Here is a 25,111-nt window from a genome sequence, read left to right as displayed (position 1 = left end):
TAAAAATTCCAGGGCTACTGATATTGCTGCTTCTGGCACGTTTTCAGAGATTAAATTTGACTGATTTCATTAGCATTTCTTTCTTCAGAATTTATGAATATCTGAATATAGCTTTACAAGAAATATCCCAAATTGCTAGTGAAGCATTGAAATATGCTGATATTTTTGTAAGACAATCTGTACACAGCCAAAAAAAAAGACCATAGAAATAGGTTAAATCTAGATTACATCTTTGCTCCTTATCTTGAACTTTTATTCAAGGAATAGCAATTACATTGTAATCATTGAAACTAATTTATTTGGTTAAAACATTAACACACTCTCTGATAACTGAAATTCAAGTTTTATTTTTGTTTTTGGCATTTATAATCAACAGTTTAATTTTCATTTCATTAGCAACATTAACACTATAGCTCTTGACAGGGTTCCAGGAATTTTTTAAAGACATTCCGTGGTTTTGAAAAGTTTGAAAACCCCTGATTTAGACAATCAGTTTAATTTAAGAATCTCTGAATTCCCATCCCCCACTCCACCGCCCCCCCCCGAGCAATAAAGTCATTCTTACCCTAGACCAGGGGTAGGCAACCTTGGCTCTGGGAGTTGAAGTCCATAAGTCATAAAAGTGCCAAGGTTGCCTACCCCGGCCCTAGACGTTGGGACACAAACTGTTCTGTCCTTGCTTTTGCTTTCCACAGATACATTTCTCAATTGAGGAAGTCTTATTTTTTTCTCACTTCCTCTTTCCTGTAAAGTTTACTTTTGGTGTGCGGGGTGAGAGATTCTTTGTTCCCTGAAGCAACTCATTTCAACAGTCCATAAATCAGGACCTGAAAACAGGTAAGTTCCAATGCTAAACTGAACTATCAAGAAAGAAGAACATTTGTAGGTCAGAGTTCAAATGAGGGTCCTCTGTGCTCTCTGAGCTTGCTTGTTTTCTTGCAGATGTTTCATTACCCAAACTAGGTAACATAGCACTGATGATATTACCTAGTTTGGGTATTGAAATGTGTTCAGGTAAACAGAACTATATTTGAGAATGAATTAGACGTTATTTAATATGGTGACAAAGAATATAGTGACTGTGAAACAGGAATATACATTCTTATTTCCTCCTATCTCTTTTTTCTCTGTTTCTTTTGCTGTCAGTTTTGATTTGGGGGGGGCGGGGGGAAGTGAGGCAGTTGTCGCTATTTGGGCAAGTGCAATATCACATATCTGCCCCAGTCCATTTTTTGTATTCAATAAGTTTCACTTTTAATTGAGCCCATGAACAGTGGGTTTCACAGGACTATGCAGTTCAAATGCAAAGGGAAAGAGGCCATGTTAATTTCTTGTAGCTATCAAGAGAATTGTGAACACTGCCTGAACTGCTGAGAATAAAAATTCCTTTTAATGCCAGAATCGTGATCTTATTAGTACCACAGCAAGGAGCCCAAAGATTGTTATAACTTCTGATTTGGATTCAGACTGTTTATTCATTTCCAAGCCATTCACACAAATCTGAATTGCAAATGGCATTTCATCTATATTCACACATAAGAAAATGTTCTAGAAATTTCTTTTTGCATTGTTTTGCATGTAACAAGAAAAAAAAATGTGAGAGAGAACATATAAATACCATGTGCACAAAATCTACCTCTATAATCAATGTAGGTTCTTTTTAAACTTCATTGATGTTTCTTTTTTTAGGATTTTTTTTATTTTTTATTTTGCTATACCTACATTGCTGGGACATACTAGATTCTTCTATGCTTCTTATAGAAAAACATCTCAAGAAAAAAATGAGGCACAGTAGTTTTTATATGGGCTTTTCTGATAGCTTGAAAAGAAGGGAAGGGAAAGAAGAAATAATTTGTAAATTCTTTTTAGTAGAAACTGACATAATTGACATCTCGCCTAAGATTTTGTTTCTACTGCCTGATGAACTTGAAGGCCATCCTCCACCATGTGAATGTCCAGAATATGCTGGGCTTAGCAAAAACCTGAGCAACTTCCTGGCTTTGGATGAGTTTGTAATGTCTGTGAATGGACCCTGTCCCTTTCCTCCTAACTTGGTAGCCCCAGGTATTAAGGATGGATGCAATTAGAAGAGTAGAAACTCTCCTGGTATTCCTTGGAAATCCTCCTCCATGCCTGCAACCTATCCTGCAGGATAATCCCGAACACAGTTCTGGTGTGCTTTTGAAAAATTGCTAAATCTGTTTCTGCAAATGACCCAGCTGTCATGTTGCAACAGTAAAGGATGAATACATAATGAAACAGAAAGCTCTTTGAAACGACAATTTGTCATGTATTCATAAATTCTCTCGCTGACAAACTGGAGGTATGGAGCACTCCTTATCCTGCAGTCTGCTAGATGCGAAATCTGATAATTGGCTAAAGCCAACATTCATTCTCCTGCAAACCTAGCAGTTTGAAACCATGCAAATGCAAGACAATCAATAGATACCACTTTGGTGGGAATGTAACAGTGTTCTGTGGGCCTTGATGTATAGTCATGCTGGCCATATGATCACAGAAGTGTCTTTGGACAATGCTGGCTGTCTCAGCTAAGAAACGGACATGAATACTGCCCCCCTACCTTACTTTTTAAACATTAATTCAGCTAGCCACTCCTCAGAAGAAGATATTATGGGTAGAGATTAATAGTTGTTTTTGCAACCAGCAGTTGAAGCTCAGTTTGAGGAGAAGGAAATCAACTGATTGTTTTCCTTAACTTCTCTTGAATTAAAACTGTAAGACAGCACTGCTTACTATTCTGGAAATAGGACTCAGGGCAGCAAATTTTAGACCAGTCCGATTTCTGCCACCTCAAGGACTGGTGGATTATAGTTTATTTTAACTTTGTTATCTGGCTATCTCATTTACAGTGGCAATGAATGCACAATTGGTATATTTGAAAGAACAGATTATGGATAGACCATCATGGGAAAAAATGGATCTATACGGTTGCTAACAGTAAAAAATATCTTGATTAATCAATCTAGCCGTGCACTAAAATGTAATAAAAAAGTAATAATTCAGTAACGCTCTAAAAAAAATAGTAAAATGTACTACTTGTGATAGCAAAGCCATATTACTTTCTGTTGACTACAGTCCTTGGAAAAAAAAATAAACACCATAATTATTACTACTCTTTGCAATAAAGAATGTAATTTCAGAACCGAGGTCATTTATGATGTATTGACTTATAAATTTTGTTTTGTTTTTACCAGAATGGCTGCCAAACAGAGTTCTGCAGATATCAGTAACATTTCAGAGCTGGATGCCTCTGTTATTGAGACTTTTTACGCTAAGTCTAATCTTAATTGTAGCAAATTTATGGAAGAAATGGAGCTAGGTCACCAGCAAGTCCGCAAGCAACTGCAAAGAGGGTTTAATCCTACAATGAGAAGTGAAGCCAAAAGGTTAAAAACTTTCCCCTCCATTTCTCAATCAGCTTGGGCGCCCACAGAAATGGCTGCAGCTGGCTTCTATTACAACAATGTGAAGTCTGCAATACAATGTTTTTGCTGTGGATTAGTTTTGCTTACAAGAAGTTTGAAAGAGTCACCTTTTGACGCACATAAAAACCTATGGTCCAGTTGTGAATTTATTTTAGGCAAAGAAGTTGGTAATATCTCTAAATATGACATTCGAGTACGGAATCCAGAAAACAATTCTCTAGAAGTAAAAAATAAGTACAAAAAAATGGAGTCAAGACTTGAATCCTTCACCAACTGGCCATTTTATTGCAAAGACATTCAGCCTGCTTTACTAACTAATGCTGGATTTTATTTTACAGGTAATCTCAAAACATTTATTTTCTAATTTATAAAATATTGCTTCTGCTAGATTTCCATGCTCTAAAGACCATGGAAAGCAATGCAAGTTTTTTGTTGAGATGCAAAATTTTGCTAACAGACTACTAAACAGTACTGCTACAATTTGCTGTCCTTTAATTGTACCACACTTCCAATACTCTTAGCTGTTGAAAAATATTGCCAATTTTATGTTGATCAGTAGCACTATTCCCACTATACACCAAGCCACAAATCCAAACAAGCCTTCTTACTGATGTTTCTGGAAGCTCATTCATATTAACTGGGCTTTTTGGCAATGCAGAGTCCTTATTTATTTTCTCCAGGAGGTGCCAGGTATCTCATAAGCCCATGGACCAGAAGAGTCATTACAAATATTCTTATAACTGGTGGTGATCCAGTTACTTTCTGGGTGCAATTCACGGGTTTAAAGCCCTACATGATACACTGTCAGGTTATTTGTGGGATTGCCTATCTGCCTGTCATAGCATATTGGTTAGAAGTCGACACGCTCCAGGATCCTTTTTGAAATGTTGTTATCTGATAGAAAGAATATCCCTCATCCTATGGAACACCCTCTCCCATGAGATGCCAGACCCCCACTCTCCTAGTCTTTTGGAAGACCAGGCTATTCCCCCAAGCACTGAGTTAAATGGCAACTGAAATGTGAATGTCTGAAGAATTGTCTGGGGCATCAAGAGGATTGTTGCTGTTGTTGTTTTAAATGGTGGTATGCACCAAGAGGATTGTTGCTGTTGTTGTTTTAAATGGTGGTATTATTATCTTTTTTATGTTTTTGACTGCTGCTTGTAAGCCACCAGGATGTTATTGTATGTAAAGTAGGCAGCAATGCAAGTCTAATAAACCAACCATCCTGGTGTTTGAGCCCTGGCGGAACAGTGGTTAGAATGCAGAATTGCAGGCTAACTCTGCCCATAGCCTGGAGTTCTATCTTCAAGATTGACTCAGCCTTTCATCCTTCTGAGGTCAATAAAATGAGGACTCAGATTGTTGAGGGTAATATGCTAACATTATAAACTGCCCAGAGACTGTTGTAAAGCACTATAGGGTAGTGTATAAGTCTATTGCTATTGCTATTTTTCCTAAGTTTATATATGTTTCATAGAATCCAGTAGAAGCTACGATTAAGTCTATAAATTTAATATAGCATTTTGTATATGTACTACGTATACAGGATGAATCTATTGGGTTTCCTCAACAAGGATGGTTAATATAGCTTTTCCTATTAATACAATCCTCTGCTTGTTTGGCATTCTTATTATACTGCTTTGCCTTCCAGAAGGATAGCTTCAAAGTACCAGGAGTCAGATGAGTAGCTCAGCTCTGTGTAATTGTCATTCATGCAGGCATAAAGGACACAGTTCAGTGTTTTTCCTGCTCTGGGTGCCTGGGAAATTGGGAAGAAGGTGATGATCCATGGAAAGAGCATGCAAAATGGTTTCCTGAGTGAGTAATGCACAAGACAAGTTCACAATCTCTTTTTATGCCTGGTTCTGATATTGAAGATACCAGTACTGTACCTATATTCCCAGCATCTGAGACCCCATTACCAGATCCATTGAAGCAAATTCAAGATAGCCAGAGGACAGAGAGACCAACAGTATCTTTGATCTGTGACCACCAACAGCAAGCTTGTGTACTTACCATGTCTCCAGATTATCCTCCAAAGAAAGCACCAGTCATTGTAGGATGATAGTAATTTAGCCCCATGACAATGTAATTCAATACTCATTCACTACAAGACCATTGCAGTATTCTTTCTTTGGTTACTTATATAGAAATGCCTTTCATATGCATTCTCAGTTGCAAAAATGTTGTTAGAATATCTTTATTGCTCTGTGTCTGTGAAACACTCTCCTTTTGGAGATGAAATGGAATTTTACCCTCTCTGCATCCTGGAAGAATATCTTTCAAATTTAACATTTCAAACAGTTTTAATAGGTTTAAAATGTTTACTTCACCTAATGAGAAGGAAAGACTCACGGGAGAAGAGCCTAATGCTGGGAAAGATTGAGGGCAATGGAAGAAGTGGGCGACAGAGAATGAGGCAGCTGGATGGAGTCACTGAAGCAGTAGGCGTGAGCTTAAATGGACTCCAGAAGATGGTAGAGGACAGGAAGGCCTGGAGGAATGTTGTCCATGGGGTTGCGATGGGTCGGACATGACTTTTCAACTAACAACAACAACAACAAAATGCTTACTTATGTTAATATAAACTGGCATGATTTTTTTTATTTGAACACTGCTGTGTATTGCTTTAGCAATACTCAAAACAGCAGGCAAAGAGCATAATAAGCTGAGCGTATAAACGAAATTTCCATTGTGTTGGATTTATAGGTAAGTGTTGGCCAGAGGTTTCAAAGGCATCAAACCTTGATCCAACCCAATATCTTAAACATCAGCAACAAACTATGATGAAAATTATGTCATTACATAAACATATTACTGTCTAAGTAATAACAAAGGAATGGCTGAATGAGAAAACATAATATAGTAGACTGAAGGGGTGCTTAGAAGCCTTAGGCTCTTCTGATCCAGTCCTGCCCTTCCAGGGTCCTGATTGGCTTCTTATTCCTATGTAACAAATCTGGATTGTTTGGGATGAACAGGTAGAAGAAACAATCCTTTTCACCATCAACAAGCTATCACTGTTCCCTCTTGTAGCACCACCATTCTGAAAATTGGAATGGTAATCAGATTTCAATATAGTAGTTTTGTTAACTAGAAAGACTGTGTAAATACTATGAATAAATACATATATGCATTCATTTCTAGTGGACAAAATTCCAGCCTGATACCCTTAAAACATCTTGGACTATAATAATCATTGCCAGCTCCATAGTCAATAACCTGCCACAGCAGATGGTAGAATTTGTAATCCAGCAGGCACCAGCTAGAAAAGCATTGCTCTTGGATATTTGTATAGTAGGTTCTAAGACACAAAAGTATAAAAATCCTGAGAATAAAAACTAGAACATGTCCTTATATCATAATATGAATTTCAATTTGCTCATTGTACAAAATGTCCACAGTACAGTATACCCATTACGATATATTTACATTTGTGCTTTACATTCTTGGTAAAATATCAGGATAGATTGAAATTCCATTAATTGTTCATATCTGTTGTGATCATTTTAAATATTTAAATTACCATTATTTTATTTTATAGATGTGAATTTCTTCAAAGGGAGAAGTCCAGAGATGAAATTAAACAGTATATTCAAAGTTATTGTGGATTTTTAGGCATTACGGTATTCTTTTTTCATTTTTATTTTATTGAAATATTAGACTATGATTGTTTAAGGAGCTACTCTTAATGGGGTAATCCTCAAGATCTTAATTTTTCTATTGGAAAGTCTAACTAAACCTCCTGAAAAGTATTTCTCTAGTTTCTCTTTCTTCACAAAATTAAAAGGTAGAATGTTTGAGCACTGTGGGAAATTAAAGCAGCAGTTAGCTGATGCTGAGATCTGGAAAATAAAAAGAACCCAGAACAATCCTAGCAAAGGGGGGGGGGAACTGCAGCTGTTCCAGACATAATTATTTGTCAAAGTATAAACTCACGGCAGATGAAAGAAAGGTTATTTGAACAAAACTGTTCAGTGGAGTCCTTATAGCAACTTATGTACAGTATTTATAAATTGAATTCAAAGCATCAGTGGAACTGCCTATTAGCTTATTATCAAAATCATAGAAGAAATAGGAACATGGATAGAACTAATAGAACTAATTCTAGCATTTTGTTTTGTTTAGGGAAAGCATTTTACAGCATCTGCGAGGAAATGTTTACCTTCTGACCCAGGTACAGTAATGGAAATAGAATTCTAGGCCTGTGATTTAAATCATAAGAAAGCAGTGTAGACATTTTGTATGTTCAGACTTGACCATTGGCTTCATTGCCTGGCTCTTGTGGATCTTGTTATCAAATATTATCTGAAGAATATGAGACTGCAAGACCATGCTAATGGTCAGGAGGTCCAAAATGCCATATGATCTTCATTATATGAGGTTCCCTTTCCTATTGCAGCCTCTTAAAACACTATTTTTTAGTGTTCATGGACCTTCTCCATGATGCAAATGATAGTCGCTACAATAAAAAATTCAACTATCTGCTTGTGAACACAGTACAAGTTTTTACAGAATCACATGCTTCTTTGGCTTTTTATGCTTGTACTGGTTGAATTGCTATCGTATCAGTGGTTGTGAGATCATGTAGATGTCTATACAAAGTAAGTATATCAGTTCAGTGTGTTGGTAGAAATTCTAGCCCACTGAATAACACCAAACAGCAAGTTGAAATTAGACAGAGATTTATTGGCTACAACAGTTTGCAAAGCGTGGTGGACTCCAAATAAATATTTGAGCCACACCTGGTCACAGCAAAAACACACATTATATACATTCTATCCCGACGCCTTGGCCCCTCCTCTGAGATTACAATCTTATCAGGATCGCCTAAACAAAATACATTATCCCTGCCCCTTACTATTTTGCTTCACCTATTCCCTTATATGTATTTTATCATGAAATCCTATAGCTCAGTGTGGAAACCCTATAGCCTACGTGCAGAACTCTTCCAAGGTACGTGTACATGTAGAAATTGTGTAGAAATCTTGCTGTCTACGTGTAGAAATTTTACAGAGTACGTGTCACTTAACTTTACTTTTTATTCTAAAATTTTATTCCTAACAAGTGGAGACAGGGCAGGAATTGATTGCAACAGATAACATTGACCAGTTAATTTTTTTTTTTTTTTGTCAAAGCTTTGAAACATTTCAAAATCTGCTGAGTTTTAATTATTTACTTAACACTGTGTTTATTTTAAACACCTTTCATTAAGAACTCAAGATGGAGTACAATTTAACTCAAAAGAATTTTCTTGTCTAATCCCATCCTGTACATAAATAGTGAAAGCTGTATAAATGTCTCTGTACACATGAGAAAAAGATGTACAGGGAAATGATGATCTACAGTTTCCTTTATTTACAGTTGTTTATTTACAGGCCTTTATTTACAGTTGTTTAAAAACAACATCCATTTTCTTTTCTACTATAAATCATGAAAATATGTCTACTTACAATATCTCAGGCATTTCTTCCTAAACTCTGTCATATTTTTGGTTGCAAAAGAGGACCTAGAACCCTTTCTGAACATCTATAAGGATGAAGAGATTCGGTTGGAATCCTTCAAAACATGGCCACAAGATGCACATGCTGATCCAGCAATTCTGGCTAAAGCAGGTTTCTTCTATACAGGTAAGTCTCTTATTCCTCGCCCCCCCCCATAATCTTACCCTTATTTACCAAGGTCTGAAAAGTATTATTGAAGTTTGATTAAAATTGTCTTACTTGCATTCTAATTAATAATCACCTTCTCTTCATAATTGTATATCCTTGTATTCTTTTACTGTTTAAAATAATATTTTGAAAACATCTGTACATTATTTTAAGTCAAAAGGCAGGTTTTGGAAATGATGGCTATATTGAAGAAATTTTGATTCAGTCATCTAGGAAATTTGTTTTTAATTTTTTAAAATTCCTTGTATATAAAGAGAAGTGTTTTTCAAGTTTGGTGGCTTTAAGATCTCTACTCTTAAGTGCCCAGAATTCTGAAAGCTTAGGTTCACATATCTTAAAGTTGTCAAGATTGAGAAGCACTGATGTACATTAACTACACTATTCTGAATATTTAATCTTAATACTGTTTTATGAGGTTCTGCATGCTTGGAAAATGACTCAGAGTAAAATAACTTCAGCTTTGAGTAATTGTGAACACAGCACTTTTATGGTACTCATTAAAACAGTTCAAGTTTTTTCAGGTTTTATGAAAGCCTCAACAAAGAAGCAGCTACTTGAAGAGACATTTCAACTTTAAATAATGTATTCCTTAAGACTTAAAAGTGTCAGCATGTTTTTTCAGGCTTTCATAGGCTATTCATTAAAATCAAGCAACTATGCTTGGTTGAGGGCTTAGCTCTATGTATGTTGTATTTACATTTTTAAGGAAGCATATATATTAATATGTCAAAAAGAGGAAATGGAAATTTAATAACAACAACAACATAATTGGAAGGGACCTTAGAAGTCTTCTAGTCTAACTCCCTGCTACATCTTGATATATATTTCTTTTCTTTAATTGTATTTGACTTTCTGAAAGGTTATGAAAACTTAACTCTTCACCCACTCGCTGGGGTAAAATAATAGGAATGCTAGGATGACTAAGGAGCCTGGTTTTTAGCTTTTAGCTTTATGTTTTTCATATTTTTATATTTTTATTGTTATGAGCTGCCCAGAGTTGTGCTCTAAAATGGGTGGCTACATAAATCTTTTAAATAATTGTATAAATAAATTCATAGAATGGAATCATAGAATGGAAGGGCTGGAATCACATAAATCCTGCTCAGTGTAGAAATCCAATATTATAGTATCCCTGCTACGTGGCCAACCATCCTCTGTTTAAATACCGTATCAAAGGTGCTTCTTCAAAAGGCAGCTGGACTATTTTTTTTCTCTTGAGGAACAAGAACAAAATGTTTTGCTTCTCATCCAGGTTGTGATGGGGTGTGTGTGGAAGGAGAGGTACTATCAGTACTGACAATTGAGACTGGATAGTCAGAGAATGGAAAGATAGGTTCTGACTGGATGGTGCGGCGGGGGAATGGAAGGATTCAGTGGTGGGATTCAAATATGTGAACAACCGGTTCTCTGTGTGGATGCCGCTTCCGGAAGCCCATTCTAGGCCTGGGGCAACAAAAAATTACCTACCGGTTCTGCTGAACTGGTGGGAACTGGCTGAATCCCACCACTGGAAGGATTGTATTTCTTTGGAGACATCTGGTTGTTACTTTAATGATCTTGATCTGTTCTTAAAAAGTCAACTGAAACAAAAGGGAATATTACAGATTTCTGATAAAAATTAAAGAAAAGGTTTGATCAAACATTGATGACAACATTCTTCTCTCTCTCTCTCTCTCTCTCTGCCCTCTCTAATGTGTGTTTGTGCATATACTGTCTATATATACATACACGTACACATATCCCACAATATTGAGCTGCTATTGCCTTTTTTGCAGGGAGAAACGATACTGTACAGTGCTTTTTCTGTAGTGGATATGTGTACAACTGGAAAGAAACTGATGATCCCTGGGAAGAACATGTGAAATTTTTCCCTCAGTAAGTGAAGATTGTGCTGAATTATCCCAGTATAATATAATTTATAAAAATGGTATAACTGCTTGTTTATTTATAAGTTGCAAATATGACCCACTCTTGTAGAAAAAATTAAACAATAAATAATAAAAATAAATATTTGGATAAATATGCATGTTCTAATTGGTTGACTTAATTACTCCCTAAATTGTACTAAGGGAGTCCTCTTAGGGAGTTTGTTCCAACTCCAGTGAATTTTTTTCCACACTGTGGGTTCATCGTGTTAAAAAAATGAATTCAATACAGAATTCAAACAAAATATGGCAAGATAAGCAGAATGTTTTCCACTGATGACCAGAAAATGTTAGAAGGACTGTACATGAATAAGTTGTCCTATGGATAGCTTTAAGTACCATTGTGAATTCCTTAACTTCAAAGCTAAGAACTAGCATCTAGTGAATCTGTTTCAGTAGGAAAATAGTATAGATAGGACATTATATATTCCAACTATCTAGAACCTGGTGGTGAACTTATGGCACGTGTGCCACAGGTGGCACGCAGAGCCCTCTCTGTGGGCATGCACAAACCATCACCCCAGTCCTAGGCCTTCAGCTGGATTTTATAAAACCTTTTCGCTTTAGGCCTCTGCCGCCATGTGCAAAAAAAAAAGGTTCAATCAATCAATCAATCAATCAATTTCAACTTCTCGAAGGAAAAAAAAGATCTTGCAAAGTTGGAATTGATTGAACTTTTTAGTCCCATCCAGTCTGTCATTACCACTGCAGCCATGCCCACCCAATAGGCCACACCCACCCAATGGGCCATGACAACCCAACACCCGACGATACGTAAGTGGGTTTTGGGTTGCAGTTTGGGCACTCAGTCTCTAAGAGGTTCGCCATCACTGATCTAGAATATGGCAATTTGATGATGAGAAGCACCACTCACCACCCATATTGCCACATTTGGGCCAACTTTAATTTTCTAATTGTGTTCAAGAATTGCTTCATGAACAGATTGTAATAATACTGTCTTAAAGTTTTGGTGCATTGATCACTCTTTCCTCCAAATAGTATGGATGCCTCTCTTTTATCAAACAACTGGCCATCAAATGTGGTTATCTGGCTGGATTAAGGTACAAATGTAACTTTAAAAGAGAATGCCCGCCAGAGTAGATGTATCTTCTTAATCCTGAAATTAATAACATTTAATTTGCATACAGCTTCAATTTATTTTCTCCCGCATCCAGTCTCTAATGGTTTAGAGATATAGAGAAGCCTTGTAAACTTCCAACTTGGAACTTGCGGGAAAAGACAAGTGTTGTTGACTATCTTCACTATATTGGTAGGCATTTCATGCCAAGCTGTGAAAGTTTTTCTGTGTGTTTATGAGACAAAAGAGAATCCTGCAGGACCCTACAGGGTAATTGATTTTTCCCCCCAATGGCACTTTTTGTAGTACCAAATGTGAAACGTTTGATAATATGCTGAGGAAAACAATGAAAAAAAAGCAATAAAGTTGTAAAAATGAGGCCGGTTCTGCAGCTGGTGCTCTTCACATGTGTCAGATTATTATTTCTATCAACATGCAGATAGGTAGGAATGGTGACGGACAGTTATATTCAGCCATCACAAATGCTTCTAGATTGGAGCAGACCATATAGTCTACTATGGATCCTAGGCTATGGACAAGAGGTATGGTTTTAGTCTCATTTGAAAATAAAGAAAGCAATTTAAGGCAAACAGATTGGTTGGTGCCAGCCAGAACATCCAGATAAAGTAGCAAGATTCAACCATTCAATGGGATACCATCAAAAGGAATACAAATACTAGTGGTATCTGATATGGCTCATTTTTTTGATCTCAGTTAACACAGCTATTCTTTAAATGCATTGCAGTTGTAAGCTATCAGATCCAGAAAGATGGATATCATCGGAAAATAGCAAAATGCAACCAGAGACTGAATCACAGAATGAAAAGGTAAAACAGAGGGTAGCTAGGATTTGATAAATTAGCTTTTTCATAATAAAAAGTAATTTCCATCTGTACAAGTAGAAGTGTCAGGAGAAAAGACAAGAACTGTTATTGCTTTTTTCTAATATACTAAGAAATTGTCCCTGGTGTGCAAAATTTTTAGATTTTGGTTACAAATTCAGTTTGCCAGTATAGACCCAGACAAGAATGAGTTTCATTGAAGAGGGGGTGATTGCTTTTAAAAAGGATAATAGACTATCAGAAACTTAGAGCAAAAGAAGGATACTATATTTCTTATTTAACTAATAAATTAGCTTACATCTTATATGGTGCAATACCTCTCTAACATATTACACAACATCTATTAGTTGTGCTAGATCTTTATATAATTTTTAGTATCATTAATTGTAAATGGGTGAAACAGAAGAAGGTTCAGTAGCACAATGGCCATGTTGATACTGAGGTAGTGGTGGTGGCTCTAGATTTGTTGTCAGCGACTGTGCCCCAGATGAATCATGTAATCAGTGTGCAATCCCTATGAGTGACTGCTTAGTCTGCATATATGGAAGAGCTATACAGTATGTTCCACAAGATTCTGTCTTGTCATCCATGAAATAATAGTTTACATGAAATTAATGGAATAAGATTGTAGTTGATGCTACCGACTATTACTGTAATCCTTTGGAATGCCAAGGAGTTTCTTCAAATTCTACACTAGTATCTAATAGCAGGATTAGACTAATGACAGTGAACAAACAGAAATTTAATGAAGGAAAACAAAGTGTCCTTCTCAGTGCTATGGCTGATCAGTGAATAGTGATTCAAGTCCGTACAATCCCCTTGTACTCTACTTGAAGGCTCAGAACAGCCGTACACCTCTATCGTTGCTACTTTCCAATCCATCCAAACTTCCAACTCTCATTTTTCATGCAGTGTTTCTTAAATCTTTTGCTCTCAGGACCTTTTTCACTTCTAAGAATTTTGGACAACTAAAAGAGCTTTTGCTTATATGGAATATATTTATCAATAATTACCATTTTAAAATTTAAAATTAATGCATTCATAGAATATTTATTGAATCATGTAAAAATAACCATATTAAACAATAAATATACTATTTTCCATAAAACCCTATATTTTTAAGAAAAAAATGAAAAGAGTGATATGGTTTTAAATTTTTATAAATAATTTCAATATCTAGTAAATATTTTTGATTTTGTGGACCGTCAGGAGTCTCTGGTCTACGCTTTAAAAAATGCTGGCCTTTAGTATGTAGTATAATATTGTAGCTATAAAAGCACCCATGAAAACAAACCAGCTCTCCATCCTGTTGGTCAATCAGTACAGGGCAGAATCATTATTCTGCTACTGCTCTTTCAAATCTGTATCCAGACTGAGACAATAAACAAACAAATAACAAACTGACACTGGCTAATTAATGCCCATGGGAATCCATAGGAGAAATGGTGGGCAAATTACAAAATGACCACTGTGACCTTGCAATGCAAGCTCTTCCTTTTTTTTACATGCATTGTGACATCACATGCACAGAAGAGACAAAGTTTGTGTTGCAACTCTTGTTTTCTTATTCTGATTAAATAGTTGGGAATCTATGGATAACTTTGCTACTGGGTCCAATTCAAGATGTTGATTATTACATATAAAATCATATGCAGTACTATATGGACAACAATCTTTATAAGAGTCTTCTCCAGATAAAACCTGCCACCTGTCCATAATATGGTTGGGAGAGGATGTTGTGCATACCTGTCCTTAGAATGACTCAGCTTGGAATAGCTGTCTTCCTAAGGCCAGTCTAGCTTCCACCTTTTGAGTTTTTTCAGAAGAATCAGATAAAAACAATTCTCTTCCAGGGAGCTTTGGTAGAATTTGTGTATGACACATTTAATTATTTGAATATTTATGGATATTATGAATGCCTTAGATATATGCAACTGTGGCAAACTTCCCAGGGTTATTTGATTAAATGGCACTCAGGTAATTGTAATAAAGAAAATAATAAATTACAAAATAATTTGAACTTTAAATCAGCATAGCTATCTATGGAGACACTAGAAGAGAAATCAAGGATAAAGACTCTTGTGGTTAAGGAAACAAAGCCCCTGAATCAAGATGTAGAGATCATTCTGAATTTTGGTTTAAGTATGTCCAGGTATCCATTTGCATAGCTAAAACTGGTGTGCTATTGGTGTGCTATTTAACTATTGCATAGCTAAAAGTGGTGTGCTTTGTCTGGAATGTCAGCTACAACCCTAGCAATACCAACATTTGTTACATCCTGTTTGTCAATGTAATAGAAATAGAGATTTCTATTTTAATTATATATTTAAGTTTCACTTTCAGCAATATTTATAATGGATGTGCAAGACAGAACTTTAACATAACATGCTTTTTTTGTTAGCAAACATATTACAGTGAGAATTTGAATGAACTAGAAGCTGTCTGCTCAGCCGTGACCAGTAAGTATTTTACCACATGCAATGACATGGACCACTGAGATTTTGTCTTAAATTTTAAGATAAGGATGTAAAGTGTTCACTTTGTGCAGCGTCTAATAACCCTGCACTAAAAACAGCCTTTGTGTGCAGCCTTTGTATGCTGTTCACTGATTCAACAGATTTCTTAAAGTTTATATTTAAATGTCTAAGGTTTCAGACCAAATGAGGGGCGTACAGTCAACTGTATTACCCAGCTGGATATCCAAAGAGATGCTTTATGTAGACATTAATGTATAGTATACTGTAAACCAAGCCTGATATGTGTCAAGTCACTAGTCTAAAGTAAAATGTGAATTTATTATAATTATAATATATTTTGGTGTAGCTAGTTTTGACTCCTGCTAATAGTAACTATGTAGGTAAAAAATGAGGAGACCAAATTTTATCCACCATGAAAGTTATCAAAATAACTTTGCTTACACAGTCTTCAAAATATATAATGCAGATTAATTGTTTTAAAATTACTATTTATATATTGAAAACATTAGCATGGCAAATTGTCAAATTTCATCCACCATTTTATCATTCACTTATATGGTATATTTATATGTGCGATATTATGTCCTTGATTGGGTCTCTTTTCAACATTGTAATTAACAGCAGATATAGTAGAGAAGTAAACCCACTCCACATTAACAATTTATTTGTATATATATACTGTATAGCAACACTAGGAAGTGTGCGAATAAGACACATCTTTGCTGTAAGTATAGGATGTCCAACAGGAGAACAGACAACTACATGGAAATGTACAGTTACAAATAACAGTTACAGTTCAAACATGTCAAATCAACTTTATCAAGATATATGTGTCCTTTCTGCTTTTACAGACATTGCTCTGGATGAACACGAATGGCTGCAAAGAAAGCTCTCAGAGGCTTATAATGATTTCAGTTTCAGGAAAATGATTTCTTTTGGGGACCACACTCAGTTTGCTGTTGACCTGAAATTGCTTTACGGGGATCTGGCCATTGTCTCCAAGGACATCAATAACCAACCACAGCAGCAGCTGACATTGCCTGAGGTCCTGGAGAGCTTTTATTCCATTACAGTAATAGAAGGAGAGGCAGGTAGTGGGAAGACTGCATTGCTTCGGAAAATAGCAATTCTTTGGGCCTCTGGATGTTGTCCCATACTCAACAGATTCAAGTTAGTTTTTTATTTGTCCCTGAAATCTGGAGAACGCGATCAAAGTTTGGCCGACCTTATTTGTAGTCAGATAGTGGGTCTTAGAGGGTCCTTGACTGAAGATTGCCTGAAGAATGTATGTCAAAGTTTAACTAACGAGATCCTTTTCCTTTTGGATGAATTTGACAAAACGAATGGGCTTCCCCAAGCAATCGAAGATTTGATTCAAAAGAACTATTTGAACAAACACTGCTTGGTTGTTGCAGTTCGTCCTCACCAAGTTAGAGGAATTCGCCAACATGCAACCACTCTTCTCAGTATTTTGGAATTTCCATTAAGTAGCACCCTCTATCTGTTAAGAAAACTATTTTCCCACAATATTCAGCTTTTAGAAGACTTTTTTATTGAATCGTCATTTGAGGAGACCATTTGTTCCATACTGAAGACTCCTCTTTTCTTTGCAGCCCTTGCCTCATACTGGGCTCAGTATCCAAATGGCAAACAAGACACTGGTACTGTCATTTTAAAAGCCTACATGCTGTACAACTTGTTGAAATATCCTCAAGAAGCAGATCGCATGAAAGCTGTGATATCTGCTTGTGGTGAATTAGCTTTACAAGGTCTCTTCAAATCCCTCTTTAACTTCAGTGAGAAAGACCTGTCTGAAGTTGGGATTAATGAGGAGGAAGTTCTCTACTTTGGATTGCTGACCAAGTTTACTGCCCAAAGGCTCCACCCACTCTATAAATTCTTCCACCTTTCCTTCCAAGAATTTCTCGCAGGACAAAGAATGAGTGAGCTCCTGACTTCAGATGTACAAGCAGATATAAAAAAAGGCCTGGAATACTTGCAGCAAATCGACACATTCATGAAAATTAAAGGGCGCTACCAATATATTTTGAGATATGCTTGTAGCAAACCATCCAAAGCAGTACCCATAATAATATCCCACCTACTGAATTTACTCAATTGCAAGAAGTCATGTGAAAGCCACTCAGATAATACTATTTATCTGCAGCAAACTCCAGAATTTAATTTAATGCTATATGAGCTTATCAGCACTGCCTCTACTTTGGATCCAGAACGTTATCACTCAGAATTCACCAAAACGGTACTAGTATTTGCTACTGAGTTAGCTTATCAAAGCAATATGGTTTCCAGTTGTGCACCTATGATTTTAGAGCTTCTGATTGGGAAAGAGATTTCTTTAGATTTCTTGACAGATGGATCCATCCGTAAATTATGTCTGGATTATCCAGAAAGTTTGTTCTTACCAAGTAGATTTGAGAAAACGCTTTCAGGCAGGCTGAACAATCCTTTTAGGGATTCAGTGGAAAGTGTTTTTTTCAACCTGAAGGCTCCATTGGTCGAACCAATATACAATCATGCTTTTCAACTCTTCAGTAATGTTAACCAGCAACTAAAAAAAAACATAGAAAATATTAATCGTTTCAAAACCCGTATACTCAGAGAGATTCCGGATTCCATAATAACTCCATTTCTCCGTGTGAAAAGCTGTGAGAAGATTCCATATCTGAAATTTGTTGTCCATGATATGACTTCCCTTGAAGCTCCTGATATTCAGAACTTAAAATTGCTCTTCTCATTTTTTGATAATATTGAGCTCAATTTGTACAATTGCAATGGCCTCCTTGAGAATATCAAGCTGGTTATCGAAGAGAACTTGAAGTCTTTTAAAATCTGCAGCTTAAATGATAATGAACTGAATGAGCTGGAAGAAAACCTGCTTCTTTCAATGTCTTCACTGGAATCCCTTGACATTAAGTGGAGCACTTCATTACCAGGTACTTCTATCCATTTTGCTTTTTTATTTTCTTCCAAAAATATTTTTTCATAAATAAATCAGGAAATACTGGAGGATTAGGAGCAATATAAGTGGTTACCAAGTTCCTAAGGGAAGGGTGGTGGTGGTGGTGGGGAGGACTGCTTTCAATTTTGGTTGATTTATTTGAGGACTTCCTTAAGCATTAAGCCTGGCAAGCATGTCAAATCAATTTGCCCTAAAACACATTCACAGTAACCATGTGCTGGATTTCATATAAATCTGAGTTATGTAATTTACATGTTAATTAATGTACAAGTAAATGCATTGATTGTCTGTTTGCCTTAAACTTTCAGAAACTCTCTTTGCAAATTTGGACAAATACACATTTTTGAAGGAACTCTCGTTGGATCTACCTGGCTGCCATAATATATTTGATACAATCCCAGAGGGGTTCAAAAATCTTCATAACATTGAGAAATTGATCCTCTGCAATATTCAGTTTAAAAGAAGTTCTGCCCGGCTAGGTAAGTGTTATGTGTATAAAAGTACTTCCACTGGACAACTGGTTGAATCCGGATGAAAAACTGGGAGGGTTAATGCTTTTAATTTTTTCCCTCTAAGATAACACCATTCTTTTAAAATGTGTATCTTTTAAATTATATTAGAACTGAGAATTTTTGTTCCTGTTTCAGAATGTAGTAAGTCCAGCTCAGAGGACTCTTAAGTGGAACAGAGAACCTTTTGAGAAGAAGGAGTCACTATATTGTATTGTTCCAAATTGTTTAACACTATACATCACTCAGAGCTGTGATGGTGTTAGGCAGTCTACACATTTTTTTAAAAGAAATTTTATTGTTTTTTTGCTTTTTAAGACAAAGTGCTCAAGACACACCGTGATGTTAGGGTAGTCAAACATCCAAAGACAAAACATGTATACATAATTCAATCAATACATCTAGTATTCCCTCTCTTTTTCCCTTAGGTAACATAATTTATTTAAAATAGTTCAATTCTAGCTTAAATTTATTCAACCTATACCTGATTTTAAAGCTTTATAAATTTACACTACCATAATCAAATTAACTTTAAGTACAAATATTATCAATTCGGGTATCCCTTCCAAATATATTCTAGTTCGTTAATTTTATCATAAATCTTATTAAATTCTTCTTCCACTAATATCCCTTAATTAAAATAAAATATTAATCTATCCTATACATATCTAATCCATCAATTAATCAATCTCTTTAAGCTGACAGAAGAAAATCAGACCTTAAATTATTTCAATCCATTAGACAGAATTCAAATTTCATCCAATTAATTGTCATAACTAATAACATCCATGTTATCAAACAAACAAATCATCTTATTAGATTAACTCAACATTACATAATAATTTTCTTACAAGTAAACCCATTGTGCTAAAAAAACAACAACACTCTTAATCAATTTAATATATATTCCATTAATCATCCCTTTTTCTCTTACTTCTAACTCACAATCTTAATCCTTAAATCAACCCATAATTCTAGATTACCTTTAATCCATTACCTAAAAATATCTCATTTTAAAGCTAAAATATTGATCTATCCTAGACATATCTAATCCATCAATCAATCTCTTTAAGCTGACAAGATAGTATCAAACCTTAAATTATTCCAATTCATTGGGCATCAAACAAATAAATCATCTTATTAGAAATAGTAATTTTCATATAGATAAACCTTATATATCTTCCATTAGTCACCCGTTTCTCTTACATCTAGCTCATAATCTTAGTCCTTAAATCTATCCATAATTCTAGATAGGCAGTCTACACATTTAATAAACAAATAAACCCACCAAGCATTCTAGGCAAAATGCTGACTACAGCATTGTGATCCAACCCCAATTACTTTTGTGCATGCATTGGTGGGGCATGGACATACAAATGGGGGAGGGAACTCAAGCGTGATTTAGGAATTGCCTTTTTTGTCTATTTTGACCCCCCCCCTCTAATGGGAAGCACTAATTAGAGAAAATCAGGCTAAATGGTTAAAAGGAATGTGAGGATTTTAATAAATCACTGTGTTTCAATTTTTTAAATGCAATACTCATACCATCAATGGTATAATCATTAGACGATTGTATGTCCTCAAAAATCACTGGGACACCAACTAAGAAAAAATATGTATAGAAAAAGTACCTGTGCTACAATGCACATAAAATGGATACGAACTTGAAATTCATATCATGAGGAAAATGCTGAAAATGAAACTGGCAGATTTGTTTGTGCCTAGGGCAAAAAGGAATAGAAGTGAAATATATGCTTATGTAAAATAGATTCTTAACTAATATGAAGTAAATCTACTGTATATCTGACACTAATATAGTCAAATGTAGCTTAACATTCTTCATATTACAATTTGTTTTTTTTTCCCTTTTTGTTTTACAGTTGAATTCATACGGAACTTTCCAAATCTCTCTGTCTTCCATTTGAAAAACTCAACTTTTGTTGATGTGGGGGCTCTTATGGGTGCAATGACTTCCTGCAAGAAGCTCACTGAAATTCTACTCAATGACTTGAATGCTGGAGATGAAGCACTGTGTGCCCTTAGTAAGAAAAATTTAATGGAGAACTTTTGCAATGTTAATACCAAATTACACTTTTGCTTAGTAACAAAGAAGCAATAATTCAAATGTCATAAAGTTCTTAATTTAAAATATATCTCAGAGATTAGATCTTCTGAATATACTTGGGAAATGACGCATCTGGTTTGTTTTTCTTTTTATTCTTATATACACATTGCTATGAAATAAAATGCTGGGTGTGCTGAGTTGTATTTTTAATCAGAAAAAAACATAGAAGGTGCCTGCAGTGGACAGGAGGAATGACCTTGAGGAAAAGGAGGAAGAACTGATAACCAAGACAAGGGTCTGATAAAAGAAACTTGAGTCAGAGCAGGTACTATAACCTGAGAAAACAAGAGATGCTCTTCCTCCTGTTACTCAAGGTCATCCCTTCTTTCCACTACATTCCTACAAACAATCCAATTTCCTATTTACGTAGCAAGAAGTCCTATGAACTGGAAGATTCAGACGTGTCCGTGTCAAAATCTGCAAGATGGTGACTGTGGTATTGTGATCAAAGCCATACTCTTTTGTACATAGGTTGATATTACATTCATGTAACAAAAGGGTAGAGCTTAGATTGCAGTGCCACACGCATCAACTTGCAGATTTTGACTATAAAAAGCTCAGATAAATGAATTACAAGATTAAAGAGTGATAAAAAGCATTTTTTTAATTGTAAAAGTTATCGGTGATCATTTTTAGTCATAAAATCTGTTGATTTGAATTGAAGGCAGCTCTTTGTACTTCAATTATACTCATATTTATTTTTATATATTGCAGCTGCTGTTTTGCCAAATTTTACAGAATTAAAGATACTGAATCTCTCAACATTATATCTGCAAAACAAGGAAGCAAGTACAGCACTGGGTATGGTTTAACTTTTCATTCCTGATGAATATTTTCTGAAGTTTGATATAGTGGTTGAAGTGCTGATCTAGGAAATTCAGCATTTATGATTTTGAATTTCCTTGAATAGGTTATATACCTATACAGTACGGTTTCCTGGGAGATGCTCAATTGCCACATCTTTTTTACTTTGCAGCATTAGCTTTACGTTCTCTTATGAATTTGGAACAGCTTGTACTACCTAGTGGAGAAGGAATAAGACATGCAGCTAAATTGATTGTTCAACAATGTTTCCATTTTCCAAATCTTCGTAAATTGCAGTTTAGTCTGTATTTAAGTGATGAAGGCCTGTTGGAAATAGGTAAGCTCTTAAAACAAATAATCTCTATAGGACTTTTTAGCATACACCCATCCTCTGTTCATCATCTAGTTGATACTGTAGATCTGGCCTGGCCCCATTATCTTATGTCTGAGCACAGAGCCGACAAACACATTTTAAAAGCCCTTAAAGCAGTGGTTCTCAAGCTTTTTAATGCCGTGACCCCAACCGGTCGTAAGTTGAGGACTACCCAATTGGTCGTAAGTCGAGGACTTTCCCTGCCCGGGAGCACTGCGCATGTGTGGTGCCGCCCCCTGCACCGGCCGAGGCGTAGCTGGCAAGCAGCAGACACGGAGATAAGGCACCCGCCGGGCTCCACGACTGCCAGCAACCCTCCCTGCGCCCACCGGCCTCGCACCTCCCACCCCTGGTCCTCTTTTACTTACATTTTTCGTAGTTGCTCAGCAGGGAGGGGTGGAGACTTTCAGGCAGCTCGCCTTCGCTGCAGACAAATTGCAGCACCGTTTGCAGAATGGGACTTTTGGCGGGCTCAGCAGGGCAGAGACAGCCTTCACAATTCCTATTGGCTTTTGAAAGCCAATAGAATTAGACTCTATTCAAGAGAGTCTATTCTATTGGCTTTCAAAAGCCAATAGAATAAAAGGGAGTAGCACAGCTAAGGAAAAGGGGAAAAAAAAATGGCGGACTGCGTTGTTTGGCGACCGTGAAATGGTCGTTCGATCCCAAATGGGGTCGCGACCCACAGGTTGAGAACCACTGCCTTAGAGCAACTTTTGACATATAAAAGCCTGATATGATATAATTTGTTTCAACTACATGTGATTAAGTATAATTTGCTTCAGTTGAAAGACAATGTAATGCAAATGATATCTTTTCCTATGACCATCCATGACCTTAAGGGTGTGGTAAAAGCCACAGTGATACCCCACACATTACTGTGTTATTGCACAAATGATGAGAAATGTGTAATTCCTGATGCAGTAACCTAATTCCCTTCTTGCAAATGCCCTTGAAGGCAAGAGACCCCTTTGTCTGTAATGTATACATTTAGATTCCTGACCTGAAAAGGAATTTGGACATTGCCTAAATGGCCCTTCTAACTTTTCCAGATGATGAAACCTCCTTTTGTTAAAAGTGTTTGCTAACATGGAATAACATAAGTATGTCATGTGGAGGGAAGAGCTGATGCTTTAAAATATTAAAAGTCAATATGTTATGCTCAAATCAATCATATCAAGTTTCATTTCTTTTTATTAAAAGGAGGAAGCCATTCCTTTTTATGCTAATTTAGTATTTCTCAACTTTAGTAATTTTAAGATATGTGGCTTTAAACTCCCAAAATTTCCTATCCATCATGCCACCTGCACTGATTCTTTGCAGACTGTATCCATGACACAAATACCATGGTATACAATTTATTTTGAAATAATTTCATTTATCTACGTATTGTTTTTGCTTCAGCAAAAGTAGCTGCTGATGGAGGTTTCCAAAAACTTGAATTTCTGGGCCTCTCAGTCAACCATAAAATTACTGAAGAGACTTGGAGGAATTTCTTTCAAACATTGTCCAACATGCCAGCCTTACAAGAAGTGGATTTCAATCGCACAGTTACACATCAAATCAAATGCCAAGCAGCAACCGTGAAGTCTTTTGTCCAATGTGTTTCTCGACTGCCCAACCTCAGGACAATCGGCATGATTGGCTGGTTGTTCGATGAGAAGGACCTCAACATGTTTGAGATTATGAAACAACAACATCCCCAATCAAAGGATTTAACCTTAATTTGGAAATGTATATTGCCATTTGCACCTATTATTGATGAATAAAGAAGTGGAATGTAGTAATGTACTGTATTAACATTATACATATTGTCACCATTTATTGTCTTGTTTTAAAATTTATTTCAATGTCCTGCAATAATTTTTCACAATCAGATTCCCATTTTTCTGAAGGCACTTCGCCATCAGTATTGGTACCATTTCCTGATTCCATGACATAGTTAGCATGGGCAGCTGAGATAATTTACTTACAGTTCAGCTGTAGCTCAACACAACTTGCATTTCTGTATATTGCTGAAACTTAGTTGAAGGCCAGTTTTCACATTGGCAGGAAAGCTGAAGTAGTCCAAATTCTGACAAGAAATTCTGATTTATAATCTATGGAATAGTGATCAGCATGTAGTTGGAGACCACCATCCCAAGCCTATCTGGGAAGAATTACTGTTATTTTAATCTCTTTTTTCTGTCACATCTGTCAGCATTTTTTTTCATGTTTCAGCATTTTTTCCTATTTCAGACATATCTATTTTCTTTTCAGATAGTATTTAGCCTGCTTGCATAATTTTTTATTTCTCTTTTGCTGCACTCAACTGTAAGATAATTTCTGCTGATACGTTAAGATGTCCATTTTTGTAATAATTTTACAATTGTTATTTTATCTTTTTTCATGTTTTTCTGCTGTTCTTTAAAAATATAATAAGCTTCAGGGAGAAGGTCATGATGTTGTTCAAGTTATATAAAACTCAGTTCATAACTTGGACATGGTTTCTTTCTTTTAGTCTTGGGATCCTGACCAGAGGAATTATCCCAATGTGTATTGCTTGCGGGTTTTCTGTCTCTATTAAGCAGGGAAACCAAAATATTACCTTAATAAATGTATCATAATATATATTATGCATGTCTATGTGATTTATTAGGTACATTGCTAGCCAGTAAATATACATTAAATTAGTAAAATAGATTCATATGGTTCATATGTAGTTCTGCAACTGCTAATGTGTGTTCAAAATACAATAATTATCATACAAACAATAAAAGGAGATATGGTGTGAGATGAAAAATAGGCTCTTCTGCCAGATACTACTGTGGCTTCCTTACTGCTTCAAAGTTGAAATTGAGTGGTGCCATGGGAAACTTTTAAAACCTTATATGAAAG

At 35.9% G+C, this 25,111-nt stretch overlaps 1 protein-coding gene across 1 annotated transcript; it reads left to right on the top strand.

Moving 5' to 3' along the window:
- The first annotated feature begins 664 nt into the window (after nucleotides 1-664).
- On the top strand, nucleotides 665-24,849 carry LOC120297738 (NLR family apoptosis inhibitory protein). Its single transcript, XM_039320729.1, has 15 exons — nucleotides 665-837; nucleotides 3,216-3,784; nucleotides 5,168-5,267; nucleotides 6,994-7,075; nucleotides 7,578-7,626; nucleotides 8,954-9,079; nucleotides 10,897-10,996; nucleotides 12,870-12,951; nucleotides 15,368-15,425; nucleotides 16,295-18,397; nucleotides 18,732-18,902; nucleotides 20,813-20,974; nucleotides 21,772-21,858; nucleotides 22,034-22,198; nucleotides 23,639-24,849. The coding sequence occupies exons 2-15, from the start codon at nucleotides 3,217-3,219 to the stop codon at nucleotides 24,001-24,003; spliced, it is 4,218 nt and encodes a 1,405-aa protein (XP_039176663.1). The 5' UTR covers nucleotides 665-837; nucleotide 3,216; the 3' UTR covers nucleotides 24,004-24,849.
- The last annotated feature ends 262 nt before the right edge of the window (nucleotides 24,850-25,111 follow it).

Source organism: Crotalus tigris, unplaced genomic scaffold, assembly GCF_016545835.1.
Source record: "Crotalus tigris isolate CLP2741 ecotype Arizona unplaced genomic scaffold, ASM1654583v1 scf7180000023687.2574627, whole genome shotgun sequence".
NCBI classification, from domain to species: domain Eukaryota; kingdom Metazoa; phylum Chordata; class Lepidosauria; order Squamata; family Viperidae; genus Crotalus; species Crotalus tigris.
The sequence above is the reverse complement of the archived record's forward strand: the minus strand, read 5'-3'. Positions and strand labels throughout refer to the sequence as shown.

Bases quoted from the DNA above. Each gene is read 5' to 3' on its own strand.
- LOC120297738 (XM_039320729.1), top strand. From the start codon at position 3,217: ATGGCTGCCAAACAGAGTTCTGCAGATATCAGTAACATTTCAGAGCTG. The intron at 10,997-12,869 runs GTAAGTGAAGAT...AATGCATTGCAG, and splicing joins CATGTGAAATTTTTCCCTCA to TTGTAAGCTATCAGATCCAG. The intron at 18,398-18,731 runs GTACTTCTATCC...TTAAACTTTCAG, and splicing joins GTGGAGCACTTCATTACCAG to AAACTCTCTTTGCAAATTTG.